This window comes from Lynx canadensis, chromosome A1 (assembly GCF_007474595.2).
Source record: "Lynx canadensis isolate LIC74 chromosome A1, mLynCan4.pri.v2, whole genome shotgun sequence".
NCBI lineage: Eukaryota > Metazoa > Chordata > Mammalia > Carnivora > Felidae > Lynx > Lynx canadensis.
In genome coordinates, this window is record NC_044303.2 from 8808585 (window position 1) to 8834674 (window position 26090).

A 26090-nucleotide genomic window follows, 5' to 3' on the forward strand; every position below is an offset into this window, starting at 1 on the left:
ACACACTCTGCTTCTTAAGACCATTTTAAAAGAAAAAGAAATCATGTCTATGCCCGAAGACATTAAGTGATTAACTGTTTACAACAATAATAACACAACTGGAGGGGCGCCTGGGTGGCGCAGTCGGTTAAGCGTCCGACTTCAGCCAGGTCACGATCTCGCGGTCCGTGAGTTCGAGCCCCGCGTCAGGCTCCGGGCTGATGGCTCGGAGCCTGGAGCCTGTTTCCGATTCTGTGTCTCCCTCTCACTCTGCCCCTCCCCCGTTCATGCTCTGTCTCTCTCTGTCCCAAAAATAAATAAACATTGAAAAAAAAAAAAAAATTAAAAAAAAAAAAAATAACACAACTGGAAACAATCTAAATACCCTACAAAGACATCTAAAAAATTATGCTATATAGAGAGAACTATATAAGGATATACACTCATTTGGAATAATACTGCAGAAAAATCCTTAAAATTGTAAGAAATGCTTACTATACATTGCTTTATCAGTCAAGAGACATACTGGACAAAAAAAATACATTTCTGTTTACAAAAATATTAACAACAGCTAGATCCCTAAACTCTTATGAACAGAGATTGTCTTATTCCTCCCTTGGGTCCCTAATATCTAGCATAATGTCTGGCACAGGGGATGGACTCAATGAATATTTGCTGAAAGAATGAATGAATAAGAATTAATTTCTCTGGGTTGTTACACTGGGCAATGTCTACCTTCTGCATTGCGCTTTTCTGTATTTCCCAAGTTTTCTCTATCAGTGGTATGTTTATGCTAGTAATTGTAATCAAAAATACTAAAAGGGACTACGCTCTTTTCAGTAACAACAGCTTCCCATTGATTCTACATCTCTTGTGTTAACAGGACTGACCTCCTGGTTGGTCTGGCTTATTGTCACTAACAGTCTGATGCGCCTGATAGTTAAAGACAGGGGCACAGACCAGAAAAAGCAGCGATACCCAAAGGCTGCCCCCTCCTTTCATAAAAGGGAAAGGGAACATGTACAACAACAACAGTCAAGGGAGGATGCTAGACTCTTCGAGAGGAGTGAGACTCAGTCCATTTGGGGAGCAAAGCAGAGTATGGCCCGCCGTTTGGAGGTAAAAACAGCAGAGGGGTAAGGGAGCGGGCTCCAGGCCTCCTGGGACGTACCAATGATGTAGGAGAGGATTAAGTTCCAACCAGTGATGAAGGCCCAGAGCTCCCCGACGGTGACGTAGCTGTAGAGGTAGGCCGAGCCCGTCTTGGGGACCCGAGCCCCAAACTCTCCATAGCAGAGGCCGGCCAGCACTGAGGCCAGCGCTGCGATCAGGAAGGAGATGACAATGGCAGGGCCCGCGTCCTCACGGGCCACAGCTCCGGCCAGGACATACACACCGGCACCCAGCGTGCTGCCCACCCCGAGCGCCACCAGGTCAAAAGTGTTCAGGCAGCGAGAGAGCCGGCTCTCTTCCCGGCTGCAGTCCACAACCTTCCGGCGCAGCATCTGATGGCCAATGCCGAGCAGAACTTTGCACCCCATCGTGCTGATCAAATCTGCGGGAGAAAGAGAATGGAAGCGCTCGTTATTGCCTTTCATTCCACCCGTTAACCTCATCTTATCACAACACAGACGGCCACCATGTCCTTCACTCTCATTTACTGCTAAAATGTTGTAAATCTCAGAATTCCACAGCTGGCTGTCAGAACATCCATCGGCAACTTGGCCCAGTCTCAGGCTTACCCAGCATGGATAGAAATGCCCCGGAGGCCAGTCTACCCAGCTGCCTGGACTTTGAGGTCTCTGAGCTTCCACATTTACTTCAGTTCTCGATTGAGAGCCTTCTATGGACAGAAATTACACGGTATGAGAAACACAAATTAATGGCATTGTTCTTTTCCTCACTAATCACACAATGCACCATGGAAAAGAAGATATTATTCCAAGTGGAATGCTACGGAAGGCAAACCAATCCAAACCCAGGGGCCTTGAATAGCAATGACGATGCCTTTTCAGACCTTTCTGAGATCCCGAGGGCAAGAACCAAGCTGCTTCCACTTTTAAGTTAACACAGAGTTAGGTACAGAGCAGAAAAAATTGTTGAATTGTTACAAGTTAGGGTTTTTTTTGTAACTGTTACCACTCCAAGAAGCCCTTTTCTTCTGGGCCAAAATATTAGCCAAATGTGCTACATGATAAGCTTCTGAGCACAAATCAAGAGAGGGCACGTGTTCACCAATGGCTTATGTCCCCCAACCTCTTTCACCCAGAACAAGCCCAGTGTGGGGCCCCAGGATGAGTGCACATCATGGACAGCATCCCAGGCCAGCATTCCAATCCCTCTCCTATAACACACAGGCCAATTCTGCCTGGGCAGCTCATCCCAAGGGGGCGAAGAGGGCCAGCAGGCACTTGGCCAGGAGATTAGCGTCCACCCTCAAACACATGGAACGTAACCCCCCAGACTTAAGGGGATTGCCCACATGACTTCCCTCCATAGAAGGCAGTCTGGAAAGGGCAGAAAAGAGTGGAGAAACCTAACCAACACTACCTCGGCCAGGGGGCCATGGTCAACAATGATAAACATTTGATTAGGTGATGTGACAGGAAGGGCACTTGATCTCTCTGATCTTTCTCCCCAAACCCATCACCCCAGTCTAATCATGAGAATAATATCAGAAGGATGACAGATACGTTCTATAAAACACCTGACCAGTGTTCCTCGTAACTGTCAGGTCCTTAAGAACAAGGGAAGGTCAAGAAACTGTCACAGCCAAGAGGAGCCCTAAGGGAGACATGACAACTAAATGTAATGTGGGATCCTGAAGTAGAAAAAGGGTAAGGGGAAAACTAAGGAAATCTAAATAAAGTACACGTATCAATATTGGGTCATTAGTTATAACCGATCATCCACATGAAGGTAAGGTGCTAACAACAGAGGAAACAAACAGAGGTGTGGAGTATATGGGAACTCTTTTTTCTATACTCACAATTTTTCTATAAATCTAAAACTGTTCTAAACTGAAGAGTTTATTTTTAAAAAACACCATGTGCAGAGAGAAGCTATCATCATGACTTTCAGCTACTGAGGTACAAAAAAAACATCACTGCTTTTTCATCTTTATTATCAATTGGCGTTTACTGACCCAACCTTGCTACAATTAAGTCACCGGAAAACAAAATAACCTAAACAGAAAACGGCAGACCTAGCAAAGTCCACACCTAACCACCTAGAAGACCTGACCTGCTCACCCACTCAGCCTCCGGACGCAGTTTGGTCTGGCACCCTCCCGGCCCCAGCCAGGACCCTCTGTGTCGTCACACAGGAACAGGGGTGGGCCTCTCCATACTTCATCTGACCGACCAAGAGTAAAAAAAAAAAAAAATGTTGATCTCAGGACTCAGGAAGTTTTCAGGTAGGATGAGGAGTAACAGTCACGTGTTCTGATCCCCTTGTTCTAAAGATGAAGAAAAATGACTCAGAGAGCCAAGGGTCAAACAGGGTCATGGCGCTGGGAAGGCACAGTGGCCCAAGTGCTCATCTAGGGCTCCAGCATTCCAGGTGGGAAGGAAATGACATCACTGTGCAGTGAGGTGGGGAGGATGTGGGGAGGAAATGAGGAAAGACGACATTATTTGTGGAGCCACAGTGGGGCAGGAAGACCCCGGACACCAGGGTGTGACAGGAGCTGAAAAGGGCAGGGGCTGCGAACAAGGGAAGAGCAGACACAGAGACCAGTGGCTCACCAGTCTGTTTCAGGCCACATGCTGCTTCCGAGGTGCCTCAGGACGGCAGCGAGCGATACCCGGGCAAGACAGGTTTCCCAGACAGTCAAGATGAGGCCCTCAGTGACCTCAGGTCCTGGAGAAGGCCCCAGCTCTGCTGAGAGAGCCCAGGGCGTGATTCCTCCCGACCCACCTTTTCTTTTCCTCCTTACAGGATTTAGCTGGATTTACTCAACTCGGTTTGTAAATCACAACAAAGCTTTTAGGAAACAACTGCTCGGAAAATGAGCTAAAGATGCACCATTTCAACACCACCGCTGGCAGAAAAAGCAGCGCTTGGGGCTGTGCAGAATGCCTGTAAAATAACTTCTCGCCATCATTTTTGGCAGGGCGGGGAGTATGTGAAGTAGACAGGCATCTCAAAGGGAAGCGGAGTGTGAAAGGTCCTGGACTGTTGTGCACTTGCGTGGTTTTCAAGCTGATCGGTAAATGCAACTGACATGTAGAGAGCGCCTCCCTGCTCCCCACCCTCTCCTAGATGTAGTCTGGTTAATAATAAGTAGATTCTCTCCCCCAAACAATAACAGCCGGTGCGAGGCAAAGACAGTGTACTTAAACAGCATCCTGTTTCCTCGGCCTCGCAAAGCAACCCGGGGGCCCAGAGGGCTATGACGAGCCTGCCTTCCCCTGAAGGACAGACACATCTGTCTCCGTAATTTACACTCCGTTCTCCGAAGCTTGTTGTCTGGAGCAGAAGGAAAGGCTGCTGGAGCCCAGACACAAGCCAGGAGCACACTCTGCACCTCCTTAGGACGGAAGGCGAACGAGAGCCCAGGGATCACCTCAGGCCGAAGAGACCCACCAAGACGTGCGGAGCTGCGCCCGGGGCCCTGTGTGCCTGTGCGTCGCCAGCACCGGGGGGCCCGCGCCCGCCAGCCAAACACCCGCTCCAAGAACTCACTTCCTAATGCTGGGAGCTCAGCACCGTCTTCAAAACAAAGGGGGCAGGTTACTGCACACAGAAATTTAGACACAGACATTGGTTTTCAAACATAATGTGGAAAGAGAACTCTGTTGAGAGTACAAAACGTGACCAGACAGACGCAGTTCTTTTCTTTTAAATAGGCACACAGTGGCTCTTTTCTCTGGGGACAGTCCTCAGCTGTTCCTCGCCCCCAGCAGTCCTGGGGAAAGTGGTCTGTGAACCACTGCATGGGGAGCATAGCGTGGACCCTGACAGGACACCAACCTCCCACTATTTTTACCTTGGTTACTTTGCTTTGCTTTTCTTCTTTTTCAGTCTTTATTACTGAAGGACAGTTGACACGCAATGTTCTATCAGGACCTTGGTTATCACTGGAAGTACTTACTGCTTGGTTATCTGGGGAAAGGGTAGTAAGCTCAGGGAAGACACTGGAATAAAAATGCAGTCAAATGCTGCTGGGGGGCCCAGAGTTGATAGCCCAGGGAAGGAAGGGTCTCCAGTTAGTTTCTACTTTCCAGGGTAGCTGAAAATGAGATACCCACCATGTCCCGGGTTTATTTTTAAGAAATATCCTTCCTATCTCCTTAGAAGTAGCATAATATTACATTCTCCAAGTGGCATCATCTGTCAGGATTTTGTACACATTATGCCACCACTTACGTTCGTGCTGAGACCCGAAAGCTCGCCATCCAACCAACAGTGAGATTAAATAATACTTATCTGTACAAAACGAATCTAGCCATTCAACTCCCTGCAATGGTGGGTTGTCATGGCCTTCCTGCTGTGGGGGCTTAGACAGAAAGTTGCCACAGTGCTTGGAAAGCATTACCTGAAAATTAGGCTATCCTTTCTTGCGGGGAGGAATCTGCACAATGGTCAACACCTACACTTTTATTTGAGGTTTTGACAGAAATCTTGCAACAGCGAGAGTCTCAGATCTGTCTTACCCCCTGCTCACTTGTTACTAAAGAGCACTTACCTCAGGTGGTATATCCCCTAATAAAAGCAAAGAAAATGTGTCTCTTTCCCATGGAAATTCTCACTCCAAGTTGTATTCTAGTAATCACTGTGTAGCAATAGGAGTAAAATGATCCAGTGGGTCAGGATTGTGGACATAAACACTGTTTTGAAGAGGTCCGATAAAGGTGGGCAGATGGGAATGTATGCCTTTTTTTCAGTCTCAAACTTAATTAAGGCTGGAGGCAGGGAGGGAAGGGATAAGATATAGGCCTTTATACTAAGTTCGTATACGCCGTCCTTTGAAGAAAATCTTAGCACTGAAATCTCTACTAGGTTAATGCTTTCACTGCCCTTTTTCAGTGGTCTTCAGAATGGCCCGGGCCCCAGATGATCTGCCCCCCCCCCCAGGGGGAGCCATCCAGAGTGAAATTCATGTGAAATCTACCACTCCCACACCACCTACACACACTGGGGTCTGCCTCCATAGCAGGCTAGAGGCAGCAGGTCCTTGCCAGGTGCTGGCCTTGTGGGGCACCACTAACGGGTGGGCACACAGAGCCCATTAAGTGGCTTCAGCTTCCCTAAAGCGTGAGCAGCTGGCCCATCACGCGGCGGGGGGGTGTGGCTGCCCCAAGGCACCTGGAGGGCCACAGAGGGCCTGCAAGTCCAACATGGAAGGGAACGGACTGCTCACAACCATGACCTGCAACCAGGCAGCAGAAGAGGTCCAAGAAAAGAGCGTTCTAGGACGCGGGCTGTGGTGGGAGAAGACGAGACTCCCAGGGAGGAAAACAACCTGCTTTGGAGGAAGTACTCTTGCTCTCAATGTCGGATCCACATCCCCCAGATGTTAGGAGACACAGAAACAAGAAGTTAAATTAAAACAAAACAAAACAAAACAAAATCAGAGTGTAAACAGGACCAGCAGACCACTAAGGATGGAGATGTGAAGAAGCACGCATGAAGCCATGAAAGGAGGTGCAAATGGCAGAACCGAACCGGAAGTATGGGGCCGGGTGGTGGGTCAAGAGCGATGCAGCAAGCAGGCGACGGTCAGGATTTGCCCTAGGGGCTGACTCACAACCACGCATCCTCCTGGGGGAAGTGGGAGTCCATCAGCCTGCGGTGAGAGAGGACGTCAGAACCTGGACTCTTCCAAAGCCCCCAGGCAAACAAGGGACATGCTGGGGATCTAACTGAATTCTGCCAAAGGTCACTGATCTCACACTGTTTTGATGCCCTGTGCTCGACACAGTCAGGGTTTATGGAAATGCAGAAAGCCACAGTCCTACCCCAGGAAACAGAGTGTGGGGGCGGGAAGAAATGAGCACACACGACGGCTCCGGGAGCTGGGCCCACAGGGTGACGGGACTCCAGAGGAGGTAGAAATGTACCTCAAAGGCCACTTCAGGTTTCCCCTGCTATCCGTTCCTATGGAATCTTTCGTAAGTGAAATGGGTTAAAGCAAAGAAACAATAACCATTAATCTTTACGGAAAAATTTTTGAGCATTCCCAGACCCAAAAGAATCACCTCTGTTAGGCTTTTCTGACACCCTAGCTAGGACACATCTTGCTAACGGATGCACAAAGTAGGTCGAGATAAAGCAGAGATGCCCACAGACACAGTTCAGAGCTCTGGTGAGGCTTGATGCAGGGGACAATTCCTGGGGAAAGAGCGTGGCTCTGGGCACTCTGGATCTGAGCAGCCTCTGTAACAGCTTGCTGCAAAACAAATGCTGAATGCTGTCCTGGCTTTTCGCTTCTTTTGTATGAGCAAAAATCTTCCGATTGCTTACGGTTAACAAAAACCAGGTACGTCCTCGTAACGGTGAAGCACATGCACAATGCAAACCTTCAAAGAGTGTGGGACACCTGTGCTTTCACGGGAAAAGAGGTGTGGTCTCATCAAGCAAGGACAGAGGCATAAAGTCCACAGGTCCACCTACGAGTGCGCTTGCTTCCATCAGAAGCTCAGTCAGAAAGATGCTTTATGCTTTTCTATCACAACCCACAGCTAATGTGGCTTCTCACTGGCACGGGCGGGCACAAGATCCAAGGTGATCGCCGAACCTCACGGTGCCCAACAGTCCTCCAGACCTTGGTGACTGTAACGCCTTGGCCATCTCAGAAAAAGCCCCAGCAGCCCTGCTGCCCATGGCCTACCTCCTTCTACTGATGCAACAGGGCTAAATGCAGAAAGCTGACAGAGGCCCCGTCAACAGCAACGTACACAACCCGACACATGGCCATAAGCTCTAAGTCTGCGGAGCGGGGCTGCTGGACAGACGGGTGGCGGTGGGGGGGGGGGGGGGCAGGAAGGCAGAGGTTCTGCCTCAGTGCCGACTTCCGGGCAACAGGGGGACAGGCCCAGGAGGAGGAGGCCACGGGGACCCCGCTCAGGTGCACGCCGATCCGGGCAGGACAGCTTCCAGGCACAGGGCGGGAGGCAGCCAGGGAACAGCACACTACTCGAGGAGCTTCCAGTGCAGAAACGGCAAAGAACAAGGCAAACGAGGACGGAGAGACTGAGCGTGAGCACAGCACCAGCCTCGCAGCCCGCCACGAAGCACTAAGGAGCGGGGAACCTGGCTCCACGGTGGCCATAAGCGGTGTCACCACCCCACAAGCTCGCACCTCGCAGAGGACCAAGCAGTAACCCCTGGGGCTGAGAGTGGACGATGCTGTTAATCAAAGAACTGAAACAAGATCTTTCAGGTACAGATCTGTCGCCGAGATGGTGTGCAGGCAGAGAAGTGTTTTCGATAGCTTTAATGTCCTGGGAAAACATCAAGCAAACAAGTATATTATGATGTGTATTATCCCAGTGAGTACGTTGCGGGGGAGAGGTGTATGTGTAAAGTACCAAATTACTGAGATTACCTTTCAGATTATGGGTTGTTTTCTTCTTTTCTGTATTTGCCATACTATCTGTAATGAGATGTGTTACTTTTTAAAGCAGAAAATAACAGTAGTAATAACGACTACCGTTTGGGGCACTGGCCAAACGAAAGGTCCCTTCCATAAATTCACGTATTTCACCTTCACACCACTTTATCTGGCCAGCAATACTCTGCATTCCAGAAAAAAGGGAACCCAGCACTACCAGATTCAGGAATTCTCAACCCTGGCTGCACAGAGGATCACGTGGGGAGGTTTTTTAAATAAACCACGCCGCCTGGCCTACCACAGATCAAGTCACTTCTGTCACATTCCCCCAGGTAACTGGCCCAAGGGCATGTAGTCAGCGAAAGATGGAGCCGGGGCTCAAACCCAAGTCTTTCTGCCCCAAAGCCCCGCACTGTCCTCTGAAGCGGGCTCTCCGGGTGTAGGGGAGGGGCGTGGAGGGCGTGGCGAGGCTGTAGACAAGTGGGGACAGACGGCCCAGCTGACTGGCGGACAGGAGAGCCCCCGATGTGTCCCACCTGAAGGGCCGCATCCTAACCCGCCTCCGTCCCCCAGCACCCAGGAGGCGTCATGACGTGCAGAGCACCCACAGGGGACACGCGGGAAGCATCGGCTGACTTCAATGGTAAGAAACTGACAGGAAACTTCATCGTAGGTAATCACCACCATAACTATCAATAGCTTATGAGGGTCTCTCAATCAAAGGAGATTTTGTTGGCTGAAGAGTTCATGGTTTCACTTGCTAAAGAGCACCTTTCTGTTTCTCTAAATGAATATAAATGTAAAAAGCTGCCAGTTGGGTTAAAATCCACCCTAAGCAGCACAGTCTTGTCTACTAAGATTTGAAACAGTTCCCGTTTTCTTCACAGATACTTTCTGCTATGCGGTGTATTCTATCTCCCACTTCCCTTCTCGCCCCAGCTGAGGACAGCTTTCCCACTCCACTGGGGGACAGCTTGAGTACCCGTGACACCCTCTGCCTAGGGTTTTCTGAGGTCCAAATTCATATCTTTAAGTCAGGACTTGGGGTCTCTGTTTCCACATCTAAAGATGAGGCAGTACTGCTGTCCTACCGTCGCAGGGTGCTAATGAGGGTCAAATGAGATGATGCATTAGGGAACACACTGGGAGGCCAAATTCGTTCTTCTTCAAATGTCAAGAGCTCCTGTTTTTGCCACGCTGGTAGGCGCTAATTCCTCATATTTCTAATCTTTCTTCAACATCTCGGTTTGTCAGCTGTCTCTGCCTCCGAAAGCAGAAGCAGACAACCCTATCAGTGAAGGGCTCCCGTCACGACAGCTGTCGTGGTCCCTCTTGAGCGGAGGCTGTGCCACAGATGCTGTTGTCTTCTTCACTAGGCTGAAATCTTTTCAACATTGTCCACTCAACTTGAAGAAGGACATAAAAAACAAGAAGCCAATGGGAGAATTGTTAGGGACATTTTCACAAAACCCAGATACGATCTAGAAATGCTCCTTCTTAAGCCAGCAGGATGTGATCAGACAGTGTTTGGGTCTCTGGACGGTGTTTCCATCACTCAGGAAGGTTGTGCTGTATCAGGAGAGATGCCCTGACCCTGTGTACAGAACTGCGTTACAACAAAAACATGTGTTCTCTCGGGAGGTCAGAGCTTCTTTGCCACATGCCTTTAATCACACTTACTTCTGTAGTATGTAACGAAAGTGTTCTGGATCTGTAATCTGAAGCCAGGTGACCTACAAACTCTGTGGGCAGGTCCAGGGGGAGACCTGCCATTGCCTGTCTAGTACAGTGTTGATTAACCAGAACTAAACAGGAGCCTGGTCCTAAGGAGTAGATTTCATAAAATCGGCTTTATATGAGCTGTAAAGCACTTCATTTGGGCCTTAAAAACTGTTGTACATTTGGCTCTCGAGTGGAAAAGAAATATCTTAAAGAAAGTTCCCCTCAGATTAGAATTCAGACTTACTACCACAACATTGCCTCTTTAATTCTCTAGGCCTCTAAGGTATCCTGAAAGACAAGAGTTTTCCATCACTCTTTCCAGAAGCATCCTCATCCTCTGTTTCCAAAAGCACAAGGAAAACTGGCATCTGGAACCACCACAAGGCAGAGGATTCTACGCAAAACTCATCTTTCACCGCACGTTCACACAGACCGATAGTTTTCCATTTACTAATGCATTCACCCGACAAAGCCAGGCAGTTCACTGATTCAGACCCCAAGCTCCTGTAATTTCCGCCCTCCCCCATCTTCCCATGGTCACAAGCAATTGTGTGAAAATAACCTGGAATTTCTAGAAAACGCACTGGTTCCAAAATAGACAAAGAAGCTGTGAAAAACCAGGTCCAGCTCCCTGAGCTGAGCTGGAGAGCAGCCGCACAGGGGGCTGGGGTCCGCTGGAAGCAACCAACATTCTACACCAGCTCCTCAAAAGACACATACGCACGAGTTCATTTAATCCGCATCAGAGACCATCAATAGCAACTGTTACTGCTCTCATGAGAGTAAGAGTGGGGTTCAGGCGGCAGGTCCTGTTGCCCACAGTCACCTAACCTGCACGCGGTGGAGCCAGGATTTGGCCTAGGTCACCAGATTCCAGAAGCCCTACTCTATGCCAGCTGCCAAACGGATTCCACTTTGACCAGGCCTATTCCCCCCTGCTGTCGACGATTCTTCATGTGTCACCTGGTCCTACAAATAAAAGATTCACAAGAGTTAAGGGACACCCTCTTCCTGAATGATAATGCCTCTGCAAAAATTAAGTCAGTTATTCACATGGTGGAGTGAATCAACGGACTCCACCCATTGGCCAAGACCCACCAGCTTCGAGTCAATAAGGAGCTTTATCTAAGGAAAAGTGAGTAATTTGGGTTGCAGGGCCCAACCAGGGCTTCAGGCAGCATTCCGGAAAGCACACAGACAGCAAGGCTTAGAAAAGTATGAAAGGAAACAACCAGCCAAAGAAGATGGATTAAGCTTATGCTGGAGATATTACATCCTGATAAAAGTGGAGAGAAAGTGTCAAAAAAAACCCCACAAAAACCCATGTATAGCATCCCTGAGAAATAATAACATACTGAATATGAGTTTTTATAAAGAATGGTCTAGAAAGAAAACTGAAATAGGTGTTTCTCAACAGGGGACTTAGGGCATTTTTTTAGATTCTGCATTTTGACAATTTTCTCTAGAAGTGTGGTACTGGCTTCTGAGTTAAGGAGAAGGAAATATTCTAATAAAACCAACAAACAAATAAGTGGAAAAAAAGGAAGGCATAAGGTCCAAAGACAAGTTGAACCATGTCAGGAGTCTATCTGGAGATGTGGACAATTGAGTACATGGGGTTTCATTATGCTTTCTCTCTACATTTGTGCACATTTGGAAAATTTCAGAAGTGAATGTGAAAAGAAAGGAATTCATCCAGGGCTGACCCAGAAAACAAAGAGGAAATTCTTCAACAACCTGTATCAGGGCCAGGATAGCCCCTCAGCACTGTTAGCCATGGCCACGTATTAGTTAAATAGTCTTTTATGTAGGATTAGGTTGAAGCATATAAAATCGTCAGTATTCAGCTATGTTTTACATAAAAACAGCCTAGAGCAAAGAATCTGTAATAGGCAGGCCTGGTCTTACCTCTTACCAGTCTCGTTCCTATACAGACTTGCGTCTGTATCATACACGGGGAATTAGACTGAAATCAGAAAAGGCAACACGAGTTCCGAAGAACAGTTCCAAGAAAAAAGGAGTGATTCGTAGGTTATTCAGAAGCTGGCAGCTGCTGAAACAGAGACACTTGTAGAGAAAGAGAGACACTTGTAGGCACGCCTGTGTTTGTGCTACACGCTATGAGGGACACAAGCACAGTGTTGTGGTTCATCTGTCACCACTGGGCGGGCTGTGGCCCCACAGGGGAGGTAAGGCACAGGCCTGCAGAACCGCCGGGACCACACAGGTGAGGCTGGCTGTGGGGAGCAGAGCGGGAGGGCAGGGCAGGACGGTCCATTTACAGGAGTCTTGCACGGCCAGCTGAGGGATTTATACTCAGACCTAAAAATTTTAAGCAAAAGAAGGACATCAAAAAAAATATTTTCTTGGGAGGCTTGATCTGGTCTTATTGTGAAGGACAGACCAGAGCAGGAAACAGCACCAGGACAGCTCACTGTTCGTGGCTCAGCCTTCTTTCTTTGGGGGACAAATTCAATTATATTTGTCTTCTGAGCATGATATTTTAATTCAACTAATAAAGCACTTTTGACCAAACAAATGCTATAATCTTTGATATTTACCTGCCGTTTGCTCCCTGTTTTTTCCTCAAAGAGCCCTGAAATCCACACGCTCCTCACACCCAAAGTTACCATGGGAATTATCTATGTGGTGTATGTCATGCACAAATAATCCCTAAGCAGGAAATGGCTTCCTATACCCATATCTCACAGGCAGCCAAAATTTCAGGCATTCATCCCCAAAGAAAAGCATGTAAAAGTTGAAAGAAACACCATAGCCTTCTCGTGTCATTTGCCACCTCACGTGTCTTGGGTCCAAACAAGTACCTGCCGCGCTTTTCGACCACGAGGTATTTTTTTTTATGTCATATGCTTGGAGGAAACGCCCTAGTGCGTGGTGACAGAACAGTCTCAGCAGAGACAGCACAGCAGAGAATGTGCTTCTCGTGGTCTGAAATGACTCTGAGGCACCAGAAGCAAATGGCCAGTGCCGCAAGGGTGTGTGCGTACCAGAACGCTGGACCGAACGGTCAAAGCCAGGGGAGGCCTGGCAGAGGGTCAGGCCAAAGTCAGAGGTGGACAAAGCAGCCCGCAAAGTCGGACCAATGTAGTGACTCCCACTGGGCAAGAGAGCTGGACGGCAGCATTAGGTGTGCAGGGGCTCTTTTAGCATGTCAGACCACAGGTGCATCGTCCTTCACAGGCAGTGCCACCTGCTGTGTTGTAATGTAAGACCCCAGTGCAATACCATAACCGCACTGTCCTACAGAACGCTACCCGAATTCAACCCCGGCGCCTGTCAATACGACAGCATCCAATTATCCAGGACCACATTCTCCTTTACAAACAACGCCAGAAAACCGCAGCTGGGTTCCGAAGCGGGTCACAGACAGCAGCAACTGAACCCAACATTCCTGATGTAGAACCACGCACTCTGGGCATCCACCACCCAGCAGGGACAGTGAGGGCAGGAGAATACCCAAATTGGTTAGAAGAATAAATGGACCCTTTAGGGTCGTGATCCTTTAACAGATTTAAAATCATGGATCACCGTGGAAAAAAGAAAGGAGCAAAACAGTTTCCCACAAAAATGGATAGCAGACGGGAACCACTCCTCAAGGAGCAAGGAAAGGCAATCAGTGGTACGCAGCCTCTGAGGTGGCCCCGTGATCCACTCCCGGTATCTCCTGGAGTGTGTGTAGAACTGGGACTTGCTTCCAGTCAACAGAACATGGGGACGGTGCTGGCCGTCACTCCACGGAGCTTACGTTACATGAGCTCCATCTTGCTAGCGTCCTCCTCGTCAGCTTAACGAACCCGGCGGCCACACCAGGAAAACCCATATGGCAATGAACGTGGCCTCCAGGTTGGCCAGAGAGAGGCCAGGGCCCCGGGTCGTACAATCATGAGGACACGGATCTGCCCAACAACCTGAGGGAGCGTAGAAGCAGATTCTACCCCAGCCATGCTTCCAGATGAGAACCAAACCCTAGTCAACACGTTGACTGCAGCCTCGTGAGCCAGGCCGGGCCCTGACTTCTGACCACAGGAGCAATGGAACAATAGATGTGTGTTGTTTTGGGCCTCTACGTTTGTGGTGATTGTTGTGCGGTGACACGGTACTCCTCCGTGGCCCCGTCATGAGACAGTGAGTGGGTTTGCATTCGTTCTCCCTTACACCTTCAAGGACTTAAAACCAGAGCCCAACATTTCTCCTCCTCTGTTTCAATGGTGGAGTTAACCTTTCCTGGACCTGAAACTATTTTTTCTTGGTTAAGGATGAACGATTTGAAAGCAATTGCCTCCTCTGGAAGCATGGTATGCACTAAATGACTATTATTTCATTTTTTACAAAATTGCGTATTTGCCCTGTGTCACTCTTCTGGGAATTACGGGAGCTACAAAGATAAGCAGTGCACCGTCCCTGTGCTCAGAGTGCGCACTGTCTGGAAAGAAAGACTAAAGCAACCATCTACCCATTCGACAAATATTTACCTTAAGCCTACTATAGGCCTCCCCCGCTTCTAAGTGCTGATGAAACAGCAGGGAACGGAACAAAGCTGTCCGCCCTCTGGGCAGGAAGACATTACGATAAACTGAAGCGCACAAACACGTATGGCAGAGACCAAAAGGCCTCCAGGGGATGCACCACCTCTGCCGCCGTCTGGCACCTGGTCTGTATCTCTTCTCTCAAGAAGGGGCAACCTCATGGTGGTTTCCAGTAGGTCGTGAGTTCCCCTGATTTAGCTGCAGTTCAGGACTTGTGCCGGAGGACCGAAGAACCATCGATGGCTTCCCCACACATTCGGACACAGCATCCGGATCCTGAGAAACAGATCTGATACAGACTTTTCATTCCGATGTGAACGCTCAGCACCACGTGCCAAGCCCTGGTATTAGGTAACAGGAAGGGTTTCTAAAATAGTCTGTTAAGATAGCAGAGACACATCTGACGACTGCAGGAAGGGGAGGAAGAATGCAGAATGAATTCACTCTAAGCACTCTTACTAAACAGGCCCTGAAAAGAGGAGGAAAGAAAAGGACCCTCAAGGTTCACAATGGCTTCTGGCACCACACAGGATGTTCCCCCCTCCCCGGCCGCACTTCCCTGCCGGCAAGGATCCAGTTTTACGGTCTTTTGGGAAAGTACACCTGGTAACTGTGCACCTTGGTTTCTGACATTTACACAGTTGCAAGGGCCTCATAAACACGCGGTGCACTTCCAGCCGTGAGCCTCCCTATGAACTATGCGGTAGGAGCTTTGGGGAGTCTGGCCCCTCCTTCTTATTTCAAGGTCACTGCTCAAAGACGCCTACCTGTGGCAAAGGCTGCTGGCCATATCCCCCACAAAGTTCCTCTGATGAAGGATGGCATGGGCTGCTGACCCCGATTATGTGTGCATTCTTTTTTTTCAACATTAAAAGAAAATTTTTTTTTAATGTTTATTCATTTTGGGGGGGGGAGGGGCAGACAGAGAGGGAGACCCAGAACTCAAAGCAGGCTCCAGGCTCTGCGCTGTCAGCACAGAGCCCGACACAGGGCTTGAACTCACAAACCATGAGATCATGACCTGAGCCGAAGTCAGACGCTTAACTGACTGAGCCACCCAGGCGCCCCTACGTGTGCATTCTTAATACAGCTATTTTTGGAATTAAGAATATGAATGGCCGCAAAGGACAGTAAGAATGTGAGAGGGAGGGAGAGAAGTCAGGGCAGGTTCTTTTGTAAACACACACACCTGAAAAAACTGCCTCCTTTTGATGATGCATAAAATAGCAACAATAACAATGAAGTGCCCATACTCGGTGAACTTGTTATTTTAATCAAAAGCTAACAGGAGTAATAGCTTTCAAGTACTTTAATAGTAGAACCCATCTTTCCCAAACCACATCTGCCAAACCCAAATGTAAGAATCAAATAAAAGTGGAGCCTCTCTTACACAGAGAGACGGGAGCCACTGAGCCCCGCTGGCTAGCCCTGACCTGCCCCCGCCCTCCCTGCCTGGCTCCGTGGCCCCCCCTCAGGACTCTGCGGCTCCAAGGCCAGGCCTGAAATGCACTGGCCTATAGTCACTACATATAGCCATACATATGGCAGTACTGGCCATAGATCACTACAGCACCTGAACCTAAGAATAAGCTACGGGAGAATCCCTAAGTAAAAGGGGGGAAAGCAGAGGAATAAAGAGATAGGAGCAGGAGGAAAGGCTTGAGAGCAGGAAGGAAACTGGAGCCTGCCCTTGACCCTGAGAAGCACCAAGGCTCCAAGAGTCAAAGGCAGCACCGCAGTGCAAACCATCAGTGTCACGGCATTGCACACCAGCACAGACAGGCCAGGGGCCGCTGCCCAGAGCGAGGGCCACCAAGGGCTACACACCACGCAGCAGCCCCGCATCCACACTGGGAGTGAGCAGCAGGCTTCAGCAGATCCTCTCTCCACAGCTGCCCTGATGGACGTAGATCTCACCTGGGAGGTCGGTCTTCCCCCCCCCAGTTCCTAAGCCTTGCATTGGGAGTTCCGTCTCAAGGAAATGCAGAAATTTAATAAGCCCGCAAAAGTGAAGGGGCATTCGCGTTTTCTGACGAGGGGATGGGCCTGAACTGCTAAGGGCTCTGAAGAGGCAGAGCAGTGATAGATAAGCTTTAAAAGATGATGACGCAGGGTGTAGCTGTCAGTTAATTTATAAAGTCAACAGCCAACTGAAGGTCTAAACAGACAATCCATTCTAGTGCCCAAGAGACCGCCCTGCCAGCGTGCAGATGGGCAGACTGTACCTGGAACAGGATGTGAAGACTTGTCACCTCGTCACCCGAGGATCGCCTGGGTCCTGGAGCAAAGACGTCTCAGGAGGGATGAGATGGGCACTTCCGGCTCCTGGGAAGCAAAGAAGAGACGTTAGGCACCACCCACCTGGGCCCCAGAACCTCCATGCCTGTGGCTGTGAGGCGAGGGATGATTCTGTTCAGCTCAGAGTCAGAAAAGACACCCGACCTATAACACCAAGCAAAGGTAGGTGGCATCAGAGGCCAGGCAGGTAAGGGTCCCTTCACGGGGACTGAACAGGCATATGGTGAAGCACCACTGGGCAGGGGACAAGACAGGAAACTGGACGAGATGTCCTCCGAACCAGAGATCTTACCACGTGACCTCCACCAATGAGGACCAAATCTCAAACAAGCATCACCCAGACAGACTCCCTCCACAGACCTAGGGCACAAAGGTAGATGGGTGGTAGATGGGAAGGCACAAAGCCATGTGGGGAGAGAATCCACCCCCCCCACCTCTGACAAACCGCACTGAGAACTGAAAGTGGCAGGGGCAGAAAGTCTTATCTGGGTCCCTCAGGAAACAGTCAGACTCCACCTGTGAGTGGCCATCTTGCCAAAGACTCTCTGCACCAGCTGACAGATGGGCACAAACGTACGCCTGCCCTGGAGACTTCAGGATGGGCCAGGGTGCTCTAAATGTAGAACGCGCGCTGTCACCATGAGCCTAGCGGAGTGGCCTGCAGTCCCACAAGGAATGGGATCGAGTGGCCGGAGCCCCCCCATCCGAAAGCAAGTTACCTCTGCTGATATAAAGTCCTCTGTCTCCTCAATCCTACCACTTCTACTTTGCACACACTTGCGTGCTCACCCAGGAGCTGGAGAGGTTTAATTAAAGTCTCCTGACGTGATCTGCACTAATGAAACCCAGAGCGGATTATCATTACACCAAAGATGCACATCAAGACGCTAATCAACAGAGTTTTGGAACTTCCACAGCAGCAAACCAGATTTCCAACCACGGAGATCCTACTCTATCCCGACCCACACCTTTTGTACGCTCATTGTACTCAAGCTTCGTTCTTTTCCGCTATTTGCAAAATGTGAAAACCTACAGAAACACGAAAGGAACGTTTACATACCCTTCATCTACATTTACCGACATTTCTCATTTTGCCGTGTTCGTTTTATTTTTATATAAACTTTTCTCGTGAACCATTTGATAGTGAGCTATAATAGCTACCATGACACTTGACCTCTATTTTGGTAATTCCTAAGAACAACATCTCCGGCAAAACTGCAATGCCATTATCACACCGAAGACACTGAACATGCAGTCGATGGCATCTAAAACACGGCCCAGAATCAAATGCCCCAAATTGACAGTGTGTTGCTCTTTCTCTATCATATGCCAGGTACCACAAGGGCACTGAGAGGGTCACGGCCCCGCAGGGGAGACTGACCTACAGATGCCTTACTGGGGACAAGGGCACTGAGGTGGTGTGGCTCATATGCGAGTCTCTGTCTTGGCTGAAGAGAAAGTGGTTGGCCCCACCTGAAGACTTGAGGAAAGGCCTTTGCAGTGAAGCCCTAAAGGACAAGTCTAGCCAACATATACACAGCAGGAACTGAACTGTGAAAGTGGACAGGCTTGAATGTGGCTGCCGGAATAATACCGTCCCCCTCCCCCCCCCACATCCAAATCCCAATTCCAGGAATTGGTGAGTATGTTAGGTTACACGGCAAGGACGAATTAAGGTTGCAAGAGGAATAAAGATGCTAATCAGTTGACCTTGAGATGGGAAGATTTTCCTGTGGCGAGCCCGATGTAGTCACGAGGGTCCACCAGGTGGAAGAGGGGGCGGGAGAGTCAGTGTCAGAGGGATGCAATGTGACAAAGACACCATCAGCCACTGCTGGCCTTGAATGTGTCAGGGGACCAGGAGCCAAGGAAGGCAGGCAGGCTGGGAGGGACAAGGAACTAGACTGTCTCTCAAGAGTCCTCAGAAAGGAACACACCCCTGCCACCACCTTGACTTGAGCCTGGTGAGATGTATTTCGGACTTCTGACCTCCATCCAGAACCGTCAGGCAATAAATGTGTGCTGTTTTAAGCCAATGAAAAAACAAAACCAAGAAAACACAGAGGCTGGAAACAAGGCTGGAAACTATCAAAGTGCTGGGAGATGGGGGCAAATTCATCCAAGTCCTTGTGGCCAAGCCAAGAAAACTACACTTTGTCCTTCCGGGAAGGGAGAGACAGCCAAGAGCCATGATCGGATCTGTATCTTAGGAATAAAACTCTGAAATAAAAGGAGCAGAAGCTAGAAGGAAAATAACTAACAATGCTTGTTGCCAACGATAAAATTTGAGCTTTCAAACAAAGAAACAAAAAAAAAAAAAATAGAATTTTGGAAAACTTGCATCCGTCACCAAGAACTCAAAAGATTCCCAAAACTTAAAACAGTTTTCTGATGACACTGGTGATGTTAACAAATGCGATTTTTAGAAAACAATTACATGATGAAATCTGTCAACGTTTGAAGATCTGCATAATTCAGTAAGACAGTATTTCACTGAAACATGGACAAACGACTGATTCAAAGTACAAAGCGTAATTTTTGAAAAAAGTACAAAACAAGACACATTTTCAAGTACAAAAAAGCCTGTCAATATGGTTTTAGATTCCACTGTAGAACCAACTACCTCCTTTCAAGTTTTTGTGCAGTATCGAAAAAGAACACTCAGGGGCGCCTGGGTGGCTCAGTCGGTGAAGTGTCTGACTTCGGCTCAGGTCATAATATCGAGGTTCATAAGTTCGAGCCCCGCATCGGGCTCTGTGCTGACAGCTCAGAGCCTGGAGCCCGCTTCAGATTCTGTGTCTCCCTCTCTCTCTGCCCCTCCCCTGCTCACACTCTGTCTTTCTCTCTCAAAAATAAATAAACATTAAAAAAAAAAAAAAGAACACTCATAATTATCCAAAAAGGCTACTATCCTTTTCCAAGTATCTATCTACCTGAGGCCTATTTTCTTTATATATTTCAGCTAAAACAGACATCAAAACCGACAGATGCATAATTAGACATAACAATCAAGCTGCCTTCTATTAAGCTGAGCATTAAAGAGATTTGCAAATATGTAAAATGATACTACTCCCATTAAATTATTTAGCAACTAGTTATTTTTCATAGAAATGATACGTTAACAGAAAATGGCTTATTGTTATTTTAAGATGGATTAGTACGTAAATATTTGAAGCTGATCCCAACTCAAATTTGTAAGATGATAAATGTTGATACATACCACCCACATAAGCAAGAGTTCCTTCGAGTCCTCAATAGTCTGTAAGAGCACAAGGCGGTTCTGGGACCGAACAGCTTGAGAACCGCTCCCTTATGGGCTGCCCAATCAAGCGAACACAGCACCAAGCTGGGTATATGCTCACATCGCACAAGGTCCTCTCTTGCTTCTTTGGGCGTGATGAAGCAGCCTAAAGGGGATCCCCACTCTGCTCCCATTCTCCTGTCACGGTATACAAGCAGTTAATGCTCAAGCTGGAAGTCCGGAAGAAAAGCATGCCATACGTTAATCCAGGCTGAACTCATCAGGATTAATGGGGTTGGAATGCATAGCAAATAAACTCATTATAACTGCTTTTCTTTAATCCAAGAATGTTCCAACCGATCATTCTACTCCTACAGATCTGGCGACTCGCTTTTTACCAACGAAGGAGAATGCTACATACACTTCAGACCTTAAGGATTCAATCTCACTTGTGTCATAAACACAGCAAGCAACATTTCAACACCACCCCTGACAAGCTTCACTGAAAGGGTGTGGCTATGACACCATGTGGCTCTGGGTAACGGGGGGCACCTGGCACACTGACGGGAAATATGTACGTAAAATAACATGGAAACACCAACAAACATACTTCCACTGAGTAATTTACACATCAAAGGGAATCAGGTCTTTTCATTAAGTACACTGATGAACCACTAAAAATGCTTTCCCATTTATGAGACACAACCCCCAGCTCTTTGGCAACTTAAGTACCTGCTTTGCCTGTGAATGTGATTTTATTCCATTCATTCCACAAATGTCTTGGGTGCCAGATACAGTTTCAGAAACCAGAGAGGCGGCAGTGACCTTTATTGGACCAAAATCTCTGACTTCTTAAAGTCTATCACTGGAAATACCTCTTTGAAAACTAAGGATGGACGAAATATTCACTGGAGGAAGAACGCTTCTGGTTTCCTAAAGCAACTGCATGAAATTACCAGAAGTAAGATGAGCCCCAACTACACACGGGAAGGTCAGATGTTATGGTTACTGTAAGGAACAAAGCTACAGACAGCACAGTTCAAGGCGATCGGGGGATTTCTGTTAAGTCCACGGACTCTCGCCGAGAATGCTGGCAAGAACGGAGCTCCTCTGGGAAGGCCCAGCAACCTATGGGACGCCCAAGGCAGTTCCCCAGCGGATGTGTGGGCTGTCAGAATCCTGAAAGGGGAGCATCTGTGGTTGAAAAAAGCAAATCATAATTAATTGTTTTCTTTGGCATGAATAGTTTTCAAATTTCAGCATAAGATTTCTGTCGGTTAAAAGGGAGCACAGGCTAAGAGGCTGAGTAGTTAAACAGAAACCACTTTTCTGCTCCAGGAAAGACGGGGAGGATGGAACCAAAGCCCCAAGTACAGGAAGGAGCCTGCAGTGTCCCCAGAACCAGCAGGGCAGGCTTCCAGGCATCACCAAAGGATCCAGAACTGAGCTCAGAGGCTCTCATACTTTCGCCTCCTGGTCCCTGGGGAGCCTGCTGCGTGGGCACTGTAGGAACCGCATCAAGAACAGTCCGGACTGTCCCAGCTGCACCTGCAACCCGCTGAGAGAACCACAGGAATATGGGAGTGATCCCTTCTCTCCTTCGGCCTCCCAGCCTTAACCCCGCACTTTAGATCTACCCAGAAATGATCAGACCCTTATTAACTGAAACAACATACCCTCAAGGGGCAGATCTGGAGGGTACCAGCATCCAAAATACTATGTTCTCCTATGTTTCCACTGGACCCACACTTCCTGACTTCCACAGCTCCACGGGAGCACAACACACACTGGCTTACCAGCTCCTCAACGGTAGGGGGGTGTCTTCTACCCGTGACCATGGATGGGCTTTACAGCTGCTAATCAGCAGCTCCCCAGGAAAACTCGCAGAATAGATTCCAGCGTCCATCTCAGAATGTGAGTAACTCACCTCTTCTTCCAATTTCCAACGTCCGTCCTAATCCCGCCTGTATTTGGGACCTATACCAGTTTCTGTCTACTCCCTGAGACGGCAATAGCATTTAAGCATAAATGCTGTTCGAAAGACCGCACGCTCTGGTTCTACAAAACTTACTGGGGGAAAAAATGACAAACTCTAAAGGAAACATGGTCAAGGAAGTAACAGCAAGACATTTATCCTACCCCCTATCCTTCGATAACTAAAATTACTCCAGCCATTCTGCACCAAGGAAAAGACCGCTGGGCTCACAATTTGATGACTCAACCTTCCTCTGAGACGCAAAATACTCCGGGAAAAGGCCACAAACCCCTTCTTTGCTCTGTGCTGCAACGGGCCAGTGAAGGGCGCTTTTCCCCATCGGCCCGTGTCTCCTGGTGATGCCAAGGGAAGAGGAGGGGTGGCAGGAGAAGCTGGCGGGGGCCAGTCAGAGGTCACGGGATGCAGTTCTCAAGCAGGGGTGACTCTGCTCCCACCAAGGGGCATCAGGCAGTGCCTGGAGACATTTCCGGTGGCCACAGCGGAGGGACGCAGGTGTTGCCATCTAGTGCTCAGAGGCCAGGACTGCTGCACGGACAGCCTTCCAACAGAGAGGCTCGGGAGCACTGGGGTGGAGAAAGCCTGCCTTATGTGTGAAACTGCAGACCGCAAAGTGTTCCATAGATTTTCTTTTTTAAGTAAACTGGTTTAATAATTCTATCAAAAAAAAAAAGCTACAATATCTGAAAACAAGCACATATTCACAAGAGAGCAAAACCTTGTCACCATATCCCTGGAGAACCCTCCCGGGTACCCAAACCAGGATTCAGAATAACTAAGAGGCAAGGAGACGACGGGAAAAAGTAAGCGATTAAAAAACGCCGTGTGGACTAAGACATGCTCCCGTTATTAATCTGAGTTCTCACTTCTGAGGGTGAATTGGTATCTTGTAGAAGGCTTGAGACCCTCGCCCTCTGATGACTCTGCCTGGAAGGTGAAGGTCAAACCTTGAAGGGCTGATGGGATGGCCAGGCAGGGCCCCTGTGAGGGAAAGGAGCCAACCAGCTAAGCCCCACCACGCTCACAACGTCCCCCAGGGAGAATGCCTCATCCCCAGGTCACGGGGCAGGCACAGAAGCTCCGAACAGCAGTGACCAGGACAACAGAAAGAGCCCACGGCCACTTTACTAAAAAGTCCTCTTGTTACGCCAAACACACTGTTTCAGTGTCTGAGTGGGAAGGACATCTCCACTCTGTGGTTCCAAGAAAGCACAGAGATGAGGCAGCGTCCAGCCTATGAGGAAGGCCGTTTCTCCCTCTCCCAGAAACGTTCTGCCCTCCAAGGAGCCATGGACATCTATTTTTTAATGCCTGAGATTCAAAAAATGAAATCACGAGTTCTAAGAGTTGGAAGGGACCAATCCAACATCTGATGCAGAAATCCTCCCAGGCTGTCACAGGAAACACTGATCAGGGCAGGAAAGAGAGGGGAGAATGGGGGAGGGAGGAAGAGCCAGGCTACTGAAGGCAGGCATGAAGAAGTGACACTCCAGGCAGCCACTCCCCCCCACCCCCTTCCCAGTTGTCACCCACCAGCCTCTGAATTCTGCCTCTGAGTCTGGAGTAATAAACACGCATCTGAAGCCAGCCATACCCCTCATAAGCAATGACAACAGTGAGAATGGCTAACGTTCATGTTAAACGTCTACCATGTGCCGACACCCCCGTGGAAGGCACTGCATGTATGTGTACAACCTCATCTAACACTCAAACCAGGCCTTGAAGTCTACACAGCTGTCACACCCCCTTCACTTAGGGCAAGCCAGCTGTGTAAAGTAGTTATAAAGCGGAGCCTTGGTTCAAACCTTGGCGCATCCGACTCTAAACCCACCTGGATTGGATGCTCCATTATGTTTAATGCTACTGAAACGCTACATGAGATTACAATGGGTCCCCCAGGGCAATGGGCCATAACATAATTACAGCAAAACTTTAATTAGACACGAGGAGGATCCCCCGCTTAACAGTGACATGCAAAGGAATGAAGACACAGAGGTTTTCAAGGAGACAGACTTTGGTTTGAATCTCTGCTCAAATGCTGACCAGGTGAATGAGTTGGGGCAAGTCATTCTGAATCTTAGTTTCCTCACTTCTCCAAAGAGGAAACTACTGTGAGGCTCATGCAGTTGTTTAAAAACAACAATAAGGGGCGCCTGGGTGGCTCAGTCGGTTGAGCGTCCGACTTCAGCCGGGTCACGATCTCGCGGTCCGCGAGTTCGAGCCCTGCGTTGGGCTCTGGGCTGATGGCTCAGAGCCTGGAGCCTGCTTCCGATTCTGTGTCTCCCTCTCTCTCTGCCCCTCCCCCGTTCATGCTGTGTCTCTCTCTGTCTCAAAAATAAATAAACGTTAAAAAAAAAAAAGTAAAAAAAAAAAAACAACAATAAATATATTTATCCACATAAATGTATCATGCACTTTTGAAAGTAAATACATTCTTGGGAGACTGTCTCTGAGTAAGTGACATATTTCAGAAATACTTTCTCTTCATTTCATACTGTTCTTCAAATGCACTGGTTCCTACGTGGCATTTTGAAATTTCTCTGCCAAACAGTTAATGAGCTACACAAATAGATAAATGCAGCCAGGGGGAGCTGCTATTTTAAGAAATTCTCCAGTTCAAGTGAACAATTGTTTGATGTGTGAATAATCGGCTCTTAATTACATGGTTTGTCAATATTTTAAAAGAATCATCTCGTTAACGAGCTGAGGGGGTAGGCTGTGGCACCTACCCTGACTTTGGTCATTTGATGTTTCTGTCTGCCAGTAACTGAACCTTCAGAGTTTAATAAAATAGTCTTTGCCAGTGAGCAAGTGACGTATTATTAAAAAAAAAAAAAAAAGAGGTGAAACATACGAATACAATATAAACATTACAGGGCATTCTCCAAATGGGCAGCAGAGAAAGGAGGCATGGGGGAATTTCGGAGCAACAGACCCAGGATGGAGTGGTCAGGGGAGGCAGCGGACAAGGTGAAGGCGTGACAAGGCTGAGGGAAGAAGGCAGGCACTCCTCAGACGGGGTGAGCAACATGCAAGCTGGAGTCATGGACGAGCACAAGGGGGTCCCGAGAGAGCAAGGGGGCAGGCCTGCCAGGGCACGGGCAGAAGGATGTCGGGGCTCTGCTGTCCACGGCCTACACAAACCTTCTCCAAGATCTCTTCTAGTTCTATGATGGATCCCCGGAAACACACACACGCATATATCTTGGCCCTACACTGGTACACTCTCTTGAGACTCGGTGAATAGAACTCGTGATCGCTTACGTTCAGGATTCCCTGAGGCCACCTGTCAGAGCCCAGGTAGATCTGTTGATCCACTAGGAAAATAAGCCTCTTGTACTCCTGCTGTGTGCCCTGGAGAGGTTCCTGGGAGGCACCCCAAGAATGCAGGCAGCAGCCCACCTCTCTAGCCCCCTACTCCCAGTTCTTGGGCAGCTTCTTCAAGTTACACACCCCCTCCCCGCTGCTGGTCTTCACCAACATTTTTTAAAGCGGTAGCATCCATGCAGAGACAGACCCTACGGTTTGGGGCCAAGGACCCTTCACCCATTCTAGCTCTCAAAAGGAAGTAACAGTGACTAGGCTTTTTACTAATCTGTCCCTCTCCCTTTGCCAAATCAAAGTTAAAGTTACTTCTCTTCGGGGGGCCAAGAAATGGTGTTGCTTGTTTCCTAAAAACCTAGGAGGAGGAATGTGGCGATGGCCGCACAGCATTGTGAATGTACTTAATGCCACTGAAACGTATGACAAAAA

The 26090-nt window shown here is 48.6% G+C and overlaps 1 protein-coding gene across 3 annotated transcripts in view; it reads right to left on the minus strand.

The window, feature by feature from the left end:
- The window catches only part of SLC7A1 (solute carrier family 7 member 1), an 81566-nt gene that overhangs the window by 25502 nt on the left and 29974 nt on the right, over positions 1-26090 (minus strand). For 2 of the 3 annotated variants that reach the window (XM_030308571.1, XM_030308579.1), the window contains exons 2-3: positions 17031-17130; positions 1151-1534 (exon numbers count right to left, since the gene is read on the minus strand). In XM_030308571.1, coding sequence (XP_030164431.1) covers positions 1151-1520 — 370 coding nt within the window. In that variant the 5' untranslated portion in view covers positions 1521-1534; positions 17031-17130. Of the gene's footprint in view, positions 1-1150; positions 1535-14751; positions 15082-17030; positions 17131-26090 lie in introns of all 3 variants that reach the window. The other variant, XM_030308586.1, reaches the window with a different exon arrangement.